At 46.2% G+C, this 14,334-nt stretch overlaps 2 protein-coding genes across 5 annotated transcripts in view; one reads left to right on the top strand and one right to left on the bottom strand.

Annotated features, from left to right (window-relative positions):
- The window catches only part of ACER2 (alkaline ceramidase 2), a 56,603-nt gene extending 49,568 nt beyond the window's left edge, over positions 1–7,035 (bottom strand). The window contains exons 1-3 of one of the 3 annotated variants that reach the window (XM_069776035.1): positions 6,789–7,035; positions 3,406–3,520; positions 2,354–2,495 (exon numbers count right to left, since the gene is read on the bottom strand). In XM_069776035.1, coding sequence (XP_069632136.1) covers positions 2,354–2,495; positions 3,406–3,481 — 218 coding nt within the window. In that variant the 5' untranslated portion in view covers positions 3,482–3,520; positions 6,789–7,035. Of the gene's footprint in view, positions 1–2,353; positions 2,496–3,405; positions 3,521–5,963; positions 6,142–6,788 lie in introns of those variants that run through there. The other 2 variants (XM_069776036.1, XM_069776034.1) reach the window with 2 other exon arrangements.
- Positions 7,036–7,155: 120 nt separating this feature from the next.
- The window catches only part of RPS6 (ribosomal protein S6), a 55,132-nt gene continuing 47,953 nt past the window's right edge, over positions 7,156–14,334 (top strand). Inside the window, exons 1-6 of one of the 2 annotated variants that reach the window (XM_069776037.1) lie at positions 7,156–7,312; positions 8,130–8,261; positions 9,195–9,405; positions 9,788–9,934; positions 11,146–11,303; positions 12,103–12,245. In XM_069776037.1, coding sequence (XP_069632138.1) covers positions 7,307–7,312; positions 8,130–8,261; positions 9,195–9,405; positions 9,788–9,934; positions 11,146–11,303; positions 12,103–12,198 — 750 coding nt within the window. In that variant the 5' untranslated portion in view covers positions 7,156–7,306 and the 3' untranslated portion in view covers positions 12,199–12,245. Of the gene's footprint in view, positions 7,313–8,129; positions 8,262–9,194; positions 9,406–9,787; positions 9,935–11,145; positions 11,330–12,102; positions 12,246–14,334 lie in introns of those variants that run through there. The other variant, XM_069776038.1, reaches the window with a different exon arrangement.

Below are 14,334 nucleotides of genomic sequence, written 5' to 3'. Positions count from 1 at the left end.
ATACATCCACATGCACACACACACTCATCACTGGTTTCAAAATCCAAAGGCCATACTTGGATCTTCCTCCTCCCACAGGAAGTCAGGAACAAGTCCATCTCTGCAGACAGCACTCTACTTCCTCAAAGCAGTGTTGTATCATCATTCTTCATGCTTTTAACATGGATTTTTAGGATACTTTGTTACTGTCAATGCCCCAAATTCTAGAGCTATGTTACAGTCTGGTTTATTTTCCTTTCTCTCTTTTAAGCCTTAAAGATACTGAAAACTACAAGGTAAGTAAGAACATTTATTTTAACCAAATTCAACAGTAGGTGAGGGATTCCCATGCTTTTTGAAGATCACAGTTTGGTATACTCTTAGCATAAATAAAATTACAATTTGGGCCTATATAGGCAGCCTGACAACTTTTAAATTAAATATATGTTAACTATTGTTTAAATTTCAAGTTTGGGCTTCAAACAACCCATTTTTCCAGTCTGTGGCAGCACTATGGCAGACAGAAAATTGTCATGTTGTCCTTCAACTACTGGCCCACAGCTTTATAAGGTTAATTGCTGTCCAAGGATGGCTCTTCTGTCCTTAATTCTATGTCTGAAGTAGGGTCTCAGTATCCTTGTGCAGCACCATTCCCTGGCCACAAGTGTCATCACCATCACCTAGCTCATTCCATCTGCCTTTTGCTTTAACGTTTCTCTTTCTGCTGGAAGGCAACAAGTTACTGAAGTAGGAAGTTTTGACCTGATGTGAATGCCTTAATGACTAAAGACTCCACAAAGTGGTCATGGTAGATAATAACATTTGCAGCACTGAAAACCCAGACTCTGATGAGGATAAAGAAAGTGAAGACCACAGCAGTGAGCACAGGATAGATATAAAGTTAGAGGATTATCTAGGCAAAGCAAAAAACCCAAAAATATAAACCAAATCTGTTCTGGGTTAGGGTTTGTTGCCCAGTATGTCTCTCTGTACACTTAAGAAAGCAATCATGACCTTAAGAAGTAACTGCCTTGACATATTCTCAGGAAGACATGTTCTGAGCAATTTATGATAGGGGACATCCTTCACCTCATCTCAGTATTTTTATGAATCAGTTATAACTGGGGAGATTTATTATTTACAGTTTTAACACTAAATTCAATAGAAACAGGATTTCACCCAGAAAGTGTTACTATTCCTTTTAAAAAGGACAGTTTAACCTCTTGGCCCATACTATGAACCCATCCAGCACCCTATTAGAAGGTAGTGATAGATGATATAGAACGATCCCCTTAGGCTTCTGAGGAATAATTTACATGCAGTCACAGAAATTCTTCAGACTCTGAACTTTTCTTCCCTTGAACTAAATGTCTAAAAGTCATGCCATTGACCAAAACACCCCAGTAAAACTTGTTTGCTTGTTAAGCTGATAGTGTGCTGTAATAGCACTGGGTTGCAGTTTGTAGAAGTACTAAATTCACACCAACATGACAAAGCCATTAGACTGCATAGACTGTACACAGTAATTCAAGATACACTTTTCTCAGTGCAAGCTATTTTGAGGAACGGTCAATCGAGGCACCAAGCTTCTCTCCACTCCATTCCCAACTTCTAATCAGGCACATGTCAAGGAAAAAAACCCACAAAAAACCCCCAGACAGTAACAGTTTAAGAAGGCAAGAGGCAGCAACCTTAGTAATTTTCTGAGAAGAACATTGGTGCTGCAATTCAAACCTCTCCATTACCTCAACTTCTTTACTGCATAAAAGAGCAGTATGTACAAAGATTATAGCACAATTTCTTTAGTGGGGGACAAACCACAACGAGATTCTTTAAACTGGCTACAATGCTCTTTTTTTTTTAATCCTGCAAGAAAAAGAAAAAAAATCCTATTACAACAACAATAGGCTTCTGAACAAACACTTAGCCTTTGACTACCTAAACACCATCCTTAACCACTGCCTTAAATATTCAGATGAAAATTCAGCTGACTTCCATAGGTCCACTTGTATGTACACTTTAGGATATACAAAAGAAGGAAAGAGGTTTTCTCTTACTTTAGCCACAACTTATATAAACTACTCATGTAAATGTCTCCCTAGAATCAACAAGAACAGGCACTTCCAGAGGCAAGTCACCTCAACCCAAGATCTGAAGTTACAGGGCATAAACCCCACCATCAGCAACTGCAGACTCAGAAATTCTGAACAAAATGGGCTGAGATACAAGCAACAGGAAGAGAATGGAGTGAGAAAAGACAGTGGCAACAGTGGTAACGTTGGATCATAACTCAGTGCCTTTATGTGCAGGTTTAGGTGTTAGCATAAGAAGTTTCAAGAAACAGGAAAGTGTATGTATATGACTATATGATTACCTGTCATTCCGAAAAACTCTGGGCAGGTATCTCCTAGGGAACCACATGGCCAGAGCACACATCAGAACCCAGAGAATAGCCAGCTCATCCAGCATCTGGCCCAGGAAACTGAGGGTGGCATGAAAGTAAACAGATCCAATTCCTGGAAGAGTCAATCAGAAGGCAATATGAATAGCTGCAGTACTGCACAGTCCAGAACACATCGCTCATGTTCAGAACTTCATAGCAAATGGTGGATACCATTTGGTCTAGAAAAGGTTAGGAAAAAAGAAAACTGGAAAACAAACACCAACTTTCCCAAGAAGGCAATCCAAATCATCAGCACCTCATTAATTACAAAGCAAACACATTACAAAAGCAGCACCTAAAGATGCCAGCTCCTACTAGAAAAGTAGATGCATGTGAAAAAATATCAGGTGGTAAAGTTAAATGCAAAACCAATTAAGAAATAAAAGCCAAATGCTGCTTTTGAATTTTCTCAATAGCACAAGAATGGGTAAGGCAAAGATAAAAAGCAGCATCTGATGACTAGTCCGTGATACAGGTTTACAAGTAGAAAGTGTCACCCTGCCCCACAGGGCTCTGATTATCCCTTTAAAAGTTCCCAGTGCCTCCAGGAATAAAAAAGCTTAAGAATCTCATATCTACAAAATAGCTAAGCCTTTGGGCCTTCTCACTACAATGCAAAACCTGCTATCCTCTTCAGTTGTGCTGGGCACTTTCAGCTCTCATTTAAGCAAGAGCAGAGGAAGGAGGGTCAGTGCTGCTGTAGAGTAAGCCCAGATATAAACAAAGAAGTTATGCAAAGGAAGGACAGGAAGGGAACAGAACTAAGGAACAGAACTAAGGCCAAAGCTCCCACCAAGCTCAGATTGCAAGAGGTATCTTCCTTTCAGAAACTACAGCTGCTTCAGCTTCAAGCAACTACAAGCAAACTCCTCCTTAGACGTCAGGATTGCTTTGTTTTGCAAAACAATCAAGTGCAAGCACAAAAAACTGATTTCCTCTCTCAGTTCATGCATGAGCAGGCAAACACAGACTAACCAACTTACCAACCACAACTAGCAGAGTCCATATTAAATATATTCCACTGTTGAAGCAGGTTGCGTATTGACGGAACAAGCACATACATATAGGTGGTAAAACAAAAAACAAGACGTTGCTTATCTAGAGAAAAAAAAAACAACAGTATCACAAGGACAGCAAATAAACAAAACTTAAATACTCTTGGGCTGCCTAAGACACCTATAAAGATGTTGTGTCATCCAGTGAAGCCTCAACTCAACAAATTATGGCCCTCAGTTTCTGCCAAAGTTGAGCTTTTTTTGCAAAGCATCAACTTGCTTTGTTTAACATTATTAAACTAGTAACAGCATAAAAACTTTAAGCAACTGTCATGGTTTAACCCCAGCCAGCAACTAAGCACCATGCAGCCGCTCACTCACTTCCCCCCCACCCAGTGGGATGGGGGAAGGAATTGGGAAAAGAAGTAAAACTCGTGGGTTGAGATAAGAACAGTTTATTAAGACAGAAAGGAAGAAAATAATAATGATAGTAGTAACAATAACAAAAGATTTGGAATGTACAAAACAAGTGATGCACAATGCTATTGCTCACCACTTGCTTACCGATGCCCAGTTAGCTCCCAAGCAGTGATCTGCCCCCCAGACCAACTCCCCAATTTTATATACTAGGCACGACGTCCCATGGTACAGAATATCCCTTTGGCTAGTTCGGCTCAGCTGTCCTGGCTGTGTCCCCTCCTGCCTTCTTGCTGGCTGGGCATAAGAAGCTGAAAAATCCTTGACTTGGTATAAACGCTACTTAGCAACAACTGAAAACATCAGTGTGTTATCAAAGTTATTCTCAGACTGAATCCAAAATATAACACTATGCCAGCTGCTAGAAAGAAGAGAGACTAAACACGACTACCCTCAATGCAGCCTCTTTTTTTTCCCCTTTCAGTGTACAGTTCACCGATTTGTACACAGCTGCCGCAATACAGTGGGCTTTGGGGCAAACTTTTTGCTGCGTCTGTTAACCTGTCTGGACCCTGAGTTATTCCTGCGGACATACCTGCAGCTCCTAGCATCTTGCAAACTTCTGCAATGCTGCTAATCAGCTCAGTACAGTCAGAAGGATACCCATCCCCCCACATAGCTGGCTCCAAAACACACTTGCTGTCTTCAAGAAACTTATTTACCCCAACCTTTTCCTCCCTTTGTTTTTGATTCTTGCACAGTGACATCACACACAAAGAAAAGCAGACAGTTTCCCCCACACACCCTCAGAGTTCCCCAATGGCACAGGCCATCCATCACCCAGACGAATTTGGCAGCAAATTACAAGAAAAAACAACAGGTTAGCCATGTACACCATGCACTGTGGAATTACTAGCTCTCTATGTGCAGCACCCCCACATGATACAGACTGCACTGAGTGAAGCCAGACACCTACTTCTTTCTTCCACTGGATGTTAGCAGTCAAAGAAACAGCTTGAAAGGGAAAGACAGCTCAGATGAAGATGGAAATTGGGACAAAAAACCTAAGAGACCACTTTAAAGTAAAAAAAGGGGGAAGGCAGAAGCACCAGCTCCTTATTCGTGCACACACAACCTGCTGCAGAACAGAAAATACATAGGGCATTTCTAGGGTTCGCTCCTGGACACGTGTCCTTCGTGAAAAGGCAAACTACCAGAAAGCCCAATGCATTATCTCACTCTCGTGGACCTATCTGTCATTGCAATTCTTTACATCAACAGGATGTCAGCAGCATTGCTCCCCTTCCCAGACGTGTAGTATAGGGCAGTCTGGCTCCATTGCTGGGGCTATGTTTTCCCAAGTTCTCGCCAGCAGCTGAGAGGTATTGGGATGGTGTGAGAGAATTCAAGGGTGAACCACGGCTTAGTGGAAGGAAGCAATAATTACATTAGTCCTCTTCCCTCTCCTTCCTTTCTGGAGCTGCTTTCTTAAACAGACATCTCTTCTTCTCCAAAAAGTACATTGCTGACTTCATCCTGCAACTCAAGTCAAATTGTTCTTGAAAGCTTTGCCTTCTTGGAGCCAAACCTACCTGGATGAAGCCCCATTTTGCCTCCAAACACTAAGGTGTTTTTTTGCTTGATCCATCACTGCCTTGCACGCCGTCAAGCGGCTGACACCTGTGCAAAGGGGTACCTGGTCGCAGGCAATCCACCATGCAAAGTTCTGTACTCAGCTGCCGCAAGGCTTGACGCAGACGAGGCGGCGGCCTGCTGCACACTATTTACCCAACACCTTGTCATGAGCCCTCTCTAAACCTCCCGATGTTATACCTACACCACCAAACTGCTCATTTTTCTTTAATTTTAGGCGTACCAGGGACTGGAGAAGGAAGAATTAGGCAGCGACCAAAGGGCATTCTCCAGCCCCAGTAGGAGACGGACTCTGTAGGCAGCAGGAGCCCCCAGGGCTCCAGCGGGACCACCCGCCCGCCGGCCCGCCACCGCACGCCCGCCCACCCGCCGCTCCGCAACCGGGGCTGCCGCCGAGCACGGCCGGCGCCGGCACCCCCCACCCCGGCGCCTTGTCTCCGACTCTCGGCGCCGAGGCGGCCGCCGCCTCCACGCACCGTGTTGTAGAACTCGGCGATGGCGGGCACGATGGTGTAGTTGTCCTCGCACCAGTCCACCTCCGAGCTGCCGGCCCGCAGCTGGTCCCACCACAGCAGCGCGCCCATGGCGCCAGCCCAGCCCGGCCCGGCGGCGGCAACGCCGCGGGGTGCCCGTCCCAGCCTCCCTCCCCCTCCCCTTCCCGCCCGCCTCCCGCCGCGCCTCGGGCCTGCCTGAGGGGCGGCCGCGGCGGCAAATGGCCGCCACAGGGTTTCCGCGGGGGCCGGGGCGTCAGCCCGGGGGGGAGCCCCGCCAGCCGGGCGGGCTGAGGCGCTTCTTGCCTCTTCTCCCGGCAGCTTTGAGGAGCCAGCTTCCCCAAACCGGGCGCTCCCTCCCTCGCACGCCTTGGAAATACGGGCTCAGACAGCCTGATGGAAACAAGCGGCAGCTTCCCGCGTTGTCCCGCGTGGCGGGCGACACGGGCGGGGGAGCGCCGCCATCACCGCCACTGCGCCGGTGCTTTTTTTTTTTTTTGCGGGCGCTGAAGAGCTGCGAAGGCGGCAGCCGGCCGGCGGCGCGCCTCACGCCCTCCCTGTGAAGCGCAAGAGGCCGATGCGGACCGCGCTCTCAGTCCGCCCAAGTGCCGGGGACTCTCTCGGCTGCCAGCGGGCGCCCGCCGTTCCGCCGCGGCCTTCTCCGGCCGGGCCGGCGCCCGGCACGGACAGCTGGCACGGCTCCCGCCCCGCGCTGCCGTCACAGGCAGCACGTCCCGCGGGCGTGGGAGCTGCCCCAGCTGGAGGAACACCGGCTCTCCCCCTCGCCGCCAGCGGGCGTACAGCACGTACCGATGACGCGTCCCGCTGCACCCTGTTGATGTTCCCAGCTCTAGGCTGGCTACCTCAGCCCCGTCGCTACGGCTCCGCCGTTGCTCCGGAACTCGAGGAGCGCTTTTCCCGTCGTCAGGGAAATTGGCCGCCCACCCCCCCGCCAGCCCCTCAGCGCTGGCGCCCGGCCGGACTGGCCCGCACGGGCGCGGAAGGCGCCCGGCGCTGCTGGCGGCCGCCTGCCACGGCAGCGAGCGGCGAGCGGCGGGCGACAGCTCCTGTCGCGGGCCGCGGCACGGGCGGGGGCGGGGAGGGGTGGAGGAGTAGCCCGCCGTGAGCCACCCGCCACGCGGCGAACCCCTCCTCCGCCGAGAGAGCCGCCGCCACGCCCCCCGGCTGGCGAAGCGCCGCTCGTCATTGGGTAGGCTCGCCACGCCAGTCACGGGCGGTGCCGCAGCTCTCGCGAGACTTGTGGGGGTGTATGTGCGGGCCGCGAGCGGAAGTGGGTCTCTTTCCTGCAGCGACGCGGCTCGGCGAGGATGAAGGTGGGGTGGCGCCCGGCGGGATTGGGGTTCCCATGCCGCCAATGGGCCCGGCACTGCGTGCGGGGCCGCTGGCGGGGAGCGATGGTCGCTGGGCGGCGGGGCTGGAGCGGCCCTGCGGGGCGGATGGGAGCGGATTGTTGGTCGACGCGACATGGCGGCCGCGCGGGACGCGGCTTCTCAGCCGGGCCCTCCCCTGCCCACCTGGCCGTGGAACAGCGGGTTACGGCAGCGGCCGTGCCTCCGCTGAGGAGGCCGCCTGCCGGCGTGAGGCCTGCGCCCCCGGGGCGGGTGGTGTCTGTGAGGCCCCGTGCGCGCGAGGGCCGGGCCCGGTGCCGGTGGGGGAAATGCCGGGCGGTGTCGCCGACGCTCTGGGCATGGCGCCGGCACGCGGGGAGCACGAGTCGTCGCCGACGGCCCTTGTCGCACGGGCTTGGCCTGCTAACGCGATTTTCTACCGCACCGTGTGTCGCGAAGGGCTAAGGGCTTGCGGAAGGAGAGGGAACGGGATTCTGCTGCTCTCGCCTTGACGTCATTGTTTCTAGTCTGTTTGAAGGTGATAGAGCTCCGGCTGTGGTAAAGACAGTTTTGGGTGTAACTGAACGGGTAACGCGGCCCAGCGTGGCCAAGGACAGACCTGCTTGGCTCTCTCGACTATGGTAGTAACACGTACGGGCTTGTAAGCGTTCATGTAAGCATGTGGGGAATTCCAGCTTTGAAATGCAAAAATGAAGCCATCAGATAAATGCCGATTTTCCTTTAAAATATCTCACGAGAAGTTTTAACCAAATCTAATTTTTTTTTTTTTTTTTGTTATTAGCTGAACATCTCTTTCCCGGCCACTGGCTGCCAGAAGCTCATTGAAGTGGATGATGAGCGCAAGCTGAGAACTTTCTATGAGAAACGGATGGCCACGGAGGTTGCAGCTGATTCTCTTGGTGAGGAGTGGAAGGTAAGAAGTATGTGTCAGAGCTGTATTCGAGGAGCTTAAACTACAAAATTTCTTCAGTATGTAGTTGTCACGCTAGAGTGCTTGTGTGGTCTACCTGTGGCAGGTATGTTGAAAGTTTCTCTTGCTATATATACTGAGTTTGGTGATATGGCTAGCCTGTTCTGCTACTTTGATTTGTCTAAGTGCTTTTTGTTTTTAAGCTTCGTGTTTAGAGTTTCTTGCCACTCTCTGCAGTAGCTTTTTTATTCTTTATTTGACTGCTGTCTTGGTATTCAGGACAAACTAAATCTGTACCCTAAAACGGCTGATCTCTTTGCTGAACGAGTTCAAAATTGCTGTCATTGTATTTTAAACTGCTGCTGGTGCATGGGAAAAAGCATGTTGGGCCTGTTGGATGGGCTTGGAATAGTTGAGTGTTAATATGGACGGTCCAGCTGAATTTGGGTTAAGTTGATCTTTCTGCTGCCACCTCCACTGGGAAAGCAATAAAAGCCTTACTTTTCCCTTTTACCCATGTGTCTACTCCAGACACTCTTGTGTTGTACGCAGGTTTCCAGTTTGTGATGAAAACGGGCTTTGGGTAGGTTTAGGATGAAAGAAAAACTAGACAATAATGGACAAAATTCGGTCTAGTGTAGCTTAAACAAAACCTTGAATGGATAGGAATTTAATTTTTGAATATATATTTGAAGGTCAGTAGAATAAACATGAATTCTGCTACACAGAGGTATTTTTCACATCTGCTAGGTAAAATTCCTAAACCATTGGAGTGGTGTTGGTTAAATAATGTCTGCATCGGCAGTAACAGTGACTTTTCCTGAATCATGAGCACGGTGCCCTGTTGTTTTGAACTGTATGTTGTGATATCCACCACTTCACCTTGAAGTAAGAGATGCATGAGCAACTAAGAAGTGTATTTCTGTGTTTTCGTAGGGCTATGTTGTCCGCATCAGTGGTGGCAATGACAAACAAGGCTTCCCCATGAAGCAAGGTGTCCTGACTCATGGACGTGTCCGCCTTCTGCTCAGCAAGGGCCACTCCTGCTACCGCCCCAGAAGAACTGGAGAGAGAAAACGCAAATCTGTTCGTGGTTGCATCGTTGATGCCAACTTGAGTGTTCTGAACTTGGTCATAGTGAAAAAGGGTAAGACTGAATGAAGCAAAAAAATATGTAGAAGTAAGCACCTGGAAGGACCCTGCTTGCTGGTGGCTGAGATTTTCTGTGGAATGCATATGCAGTCTGAACTTCAGAGTGTGAATGTGTCTTGAAATTCCCACTGAGCTTTAATGTTCTCATAATTTTAAAACTGGTCACTGAAACTTTTATTGCTGCCAACAATCCGATCACATTAAATCAGCAAAGTGTAGCTGGGGGTGTGATGCTATTGGCAGGTGAACCCCAAGTATTACCTAGTATTATCCCAGAATTTTTATGCATTTTAAACTTAAAATAGAAATTCACTAACGAAGCAGGTGTTCAGTAGGTGCAGGATTAATTGGCATGTTTAAACTTAACATTCTTCAAGGTGAAAAGGATATTCCTGGGCTGACAGACACAACCGTGCCTCGTCGTCTTGGTCCCAAGAGGGCTAGCAGAATCCGCAAACTGTTCAACCTGTCTAAGGAGGATGATGTTCGCCAGTATGTTGTGAGGAAGCCTCTGAACAAAGAGGGTAAGAACTCAAATTTTTGAACTCTTTGGTTTCATTTTGTTATCAGCAAGGAGGTGTCCAGCCTAGTGCAGTGAATGAAGCTTACTATAGTAGTAGATCCAGGAGCTGACTATCATGGCATTTAAGCTTTGTCAGCTGTAACTTATGGGTAAGAAGTTGAGTTTCTTGGTTGCCCCATTTCTTTTACCCTTCTCTTCCCTTTCCATCTACTTTGGCATAATTTGTTCTTAAATGTTTGCTAGAATGTGGAGTAATACTTAATAGTGGTTCTAAGAATAATCCAAAAATAATTGTTAGTAAGAGAAGGTTAAATAAGAGGTGGAATGTTTTTGAGACATTTTTATGAGGTGGAGGAAAAAAGCAGTAGAGAATGTATTAAGATTTTTTTTCCCCATTGCTTATAGCAGTCTCTGAAATGAGCTTTTCTTGGAAGGGCACTGTTTTGCTTACCACCTGTCTTTTGCAGTGTAAAGTTTTAATTTGGGGTTCTGTTGTGTTTGATCAGGGAACAGAAGGGGTGAGGATTTTTAGCAGAAAGGACATGATAAAGCTTGGGCACTGTGAAAGTTTGTTGGGTAAAAAGACTGCTATTTTCTGCATCATAGGAACTATTCTGTCTGTTAAAGAATGTGATCCTGGTGGACATCAGGCTGTTGCTTGTGACTCCTGAAGTCAGGCAGGATTGAGTAGTCAAATTTTACAGATGCGTGTGGTGGTGTGTTTTGTTTGTTCATTATGGGCTATGTAGATCTGGGTGGTTTTTTTTAGATACGCATGTCAAGCCTATGTCGAATTGTAGAGAGCTTTTTAACACTGAAAACTTGATGGCTTGTTCTGAAAGCTCCATGATGAGTTTCCATATTCTTTAAACATTTTAAGTTTAAGGGGAATTACTTAAGACAGACCTGCTGAGAAGCTATGAATTTTCATAAAAATGCACGGAGTAAAGAGATGCATTACTTACACTTCATTGCTGATAATAAATCATGAGCATTAAGACTATATCTTGTTAATGCTGCATCTGACAGTAATTGATCATTTTTCGTGCAAAATCTGTCAAGAGGTTGAACTCTCTGTAAGTTGCTATAATATGTATACACTAAATGTTACCATAACAGTAAATGGAACTTACTCTTAAGTTTGCTAGATGAGGCCTGAGGCCTCTTTGGAAAATACTCTGCCACTTCTGCTGATTCGTAATGCTTTTTTAGGCAAGAAACCCCGAACCAAGGCCCCTAAGATCCAGCGACTAGTGACTCCTCGAGTTCTGCAACATAAGCGCAGACGTATTGCTCTGAAGAAGCAGCGCACTCAAAAGAATAAGGAGGAAGCAGCAGAATATGCAAAGCTCTTGGCCAAGAGAATGAAGGTGCGTTTTGCCCTTATAACTCAGCTGTATGGAATACCTCATACCCCAGAATCAAGGGATTTGATAAACTTGACTGTATGCTTAGAGGTGCTCTGTACCTAGCTCATTTTGAATAGGAATATGTGAATGTGAGTATAAACATTGCTGGTCAGATGTTTTTGTGAGCATTTCTATCCATTTTTGCCAGTCCTAGAGTAGTAGAAATTAACCAGACCAGTTAATTTAACTGAGAACTGATTTTGAAGAAAACAGTGAACAGTTATGGCCTGTGAAGATTGATTTGAACTAAAATTACTACTGCAAAATTCAAGTTGTAACTCAGATGCCCAAACATTTGAATGATTGTGTGGAGAAATAGGATCTGGATTGGAAGATAACTTGGCAAGAAGTTGCATGTTTGGATGAGTTTGCTCTTGCACCTAAAGCAGCAGTGACTGCCAAAGCAATACTGTTGGAATATTTGGCACAGTATTTGAGTGTTTCATGACTTCCAGACGGAAACTGAGAGTAGGAAGACCTCTAGTATGTTGTGAACTCTGCATTAGCATTTTTACTGTAATTTTGGGTGGTAGTCCGTATCGTTTAAAGGCATGGGTCTGAACAGGTTTGGGTACTTGTAAAATTCTTCTGATCAGTGAAGAAGTGAAACTGTATTTTCCTTTATTCATTTAAGGAATCCATTCTTTCTGGTAGATTCCCTCAAGTTGCATTTTCCCTAGATTGTTCCTTTGTAGATGTTTTGAAGTGCTTGATTATGTGTAACGTCTCATTACTCACTTCATGCTGTTTGGCTTTTCAGGAAGCCAAGGAAAAACGCCAGGAGCAGATTGCCAAGAGACGCAGGCTTTCTTCATTGAGGGCTTCTACATCCAAGTCTGAGTCCAGTCAGAAGTAGAGATGCACATGAAGCTAAAAATAAACCCTTTTTGTGGTTAACTTTCAGTGTGAGACTTCCCAGTGTGTATTGTTACTGGCCACCTCTTAAAAGAAATAGTAGTCTAGACTAACTGCATCACGCAGACCAAACTGGAACTACAAACCTTGGTCTTGATTCAGTTCTCTTCTGAGAACTTGTAATATATATTCATGTCTTTAGTGATAAGTTCTACTTTTATGCATGTTGTTTTTTCTGTAGACAGGATTTACCTGTAATGGCAAAGTCCTGTGTGACGGTGCAGCAGTGTCCACAGGAACTAAACTTAAGCTAATCTTTAGGAGCTGTGGGTGGAACTCACTTGGTGCTGTTCAGTGGTTGGTTTGTTGTTTGTGGGTTTTTTAATCTTAAGCACAAGATAGTGTTTCCAGTTGAGGAATCCTGGCACTTGGTTTTGATACCAAGTGTAACATTGGTAAAATGTAAACCCTTCAGCTGATTCTGAGCAGAATTTAGTTCAATTGAGTCAGCCACTGGGAACAGGCTCTCCAGGGAAGTGGTCATGGCAGCAAGCCTGTCAGAGTTCAAGGAGCATCTGGACGAGGCTCTAAGTCATATGGTTTAGTGTTAGGTAGTCCTGTGAGGAGCAGGGAGTTGGACTTTATCCTTATGGATCCCATCCAGCTCGAGATACTGTATAATTCTGTAAGTATTTCAGTATTCTGCTCTTGAAATTGGTACTGAATACTGAGCATGATTAAGCCAGCCTTTAAAGGTTTGACTTAGAAATTTCACTGAAGGGTAAAAAACTTTACAGTAGCCTTTATGTATTCAGACTGTACTTTGTGCAGACCTAGTACCAGGTAAGGGTGATGAGAATTCTGCTCTGACTTAAGAACACGTGTTAAGTGTTTGATGTTGGAATGGTCTGTGGCTAAATAGATTGTCTTAGTTGTTCTTAAAATAGTAATTGGGATCCACCTCGGTTTTTGTTGAGATAGGTGCTTCTGTTTCTAGTATAAAAACTGCAATACATTAAGCTTTACTGCAGCCTTAGAAGTTAGGAAGCTTTTCTTTTTTTTCCTTCCTGTGTGCATGGAAAGGCTCTTTAAGTCAGGGCCCCATGACTGTCTAGAAGCAGGTTTTTTTTAATACCCTGAATGTGGAATCGACTCCAGAAAATGAGAGTTGCAGAACATACATAAGGTGAACTAGATATACCACTGTATTTCTTTCTTTCTTTTTTTTTTTAATGGAGGCCATGTTCCAGACCTACAGTTTCACTTCAGCCAAGAGGTTCTTTTCTCTTACTAGTGAAGATAGCCATGTAGGCCCTGTTAAGCCTGAGCTTCACTAAAATAGAAAGTGTACCTTTCACAAATCCAGTTAGAATTTAATGTTAGTCTCTCAGCTGCCAAATTGATATGGAGAAAATGCGGATAAATCTATCATCTGGCAGTCAGATATGCTTCATATGACATCCTTAACCTGCTTACTAAAAACCAACTTGCACATGCACGTTACAAATCTACTGTAAAGAAGTCGTATCAACAGGCACTGTCAAGCAAAAGTGCATTCACTGTGCTGAGAATTTTACAGTAATCTGCAGAAGGAAAATTAACACGTGACTAATTTTTTAACACAGTCTATCCTTCTCTTTTGGATCCTTGTAAGAGGCATTTACTGTGGTCAGGGTCACCAAGCATCAAGATCCATGTGTCCCAGAAGAGACCTTAACAAGGATGTCCTACTGTATAGGCTGCTAATAAGTCTGAAGCAGTGCAACTAACACCCAGTTGTATTACCCAGCCTGCCCAGGTCTCTGGTGTGTCCACCTCACCACCCCGTTTAGTGTCATCAGCAAACTTCATGAGGGTGTTTTCAGTCCCTGGGGGACCCTACTTGTGACAGGCTGCCAGCCTGAGTAAAAACCATTGATCGCCACCCTCTTGAGTGCAGGCTGTGAGACCATTTCCTACCCATTTTGCAGACCGCCCATCCAGTCTGCACGTTGACAATGTGTCCAGGAGAAGGCTGTGGGAAATGGTGTCAAATGCTTTGCCGAAGCCTAGCTAAACAATACTTGCTTGCCCTCTGCTGACAGATGTTACTTGCTTGTAGCAGGTGATGGAAGTTTGGCATGATATGCCTTTGGTA

Source organism: Haliaeetus albicilla, chromosome Z (assembly GCF_947461875.1).
Source record: "Haliaeetus albicilla chromosome Z, bHalAlb1.1, whole genome shotgun sequence".
Taxonomy (NCBI): domain Eukaryota; kingdom Metazoa; phylum Chordata; class Aves; order Accipitriformes; family Accipitridae; genus Haliaeetus; species Haliaeetus albicilla.
This window is presented reverse-complemented; position numbering and strand designations above follow the sequence as displayed.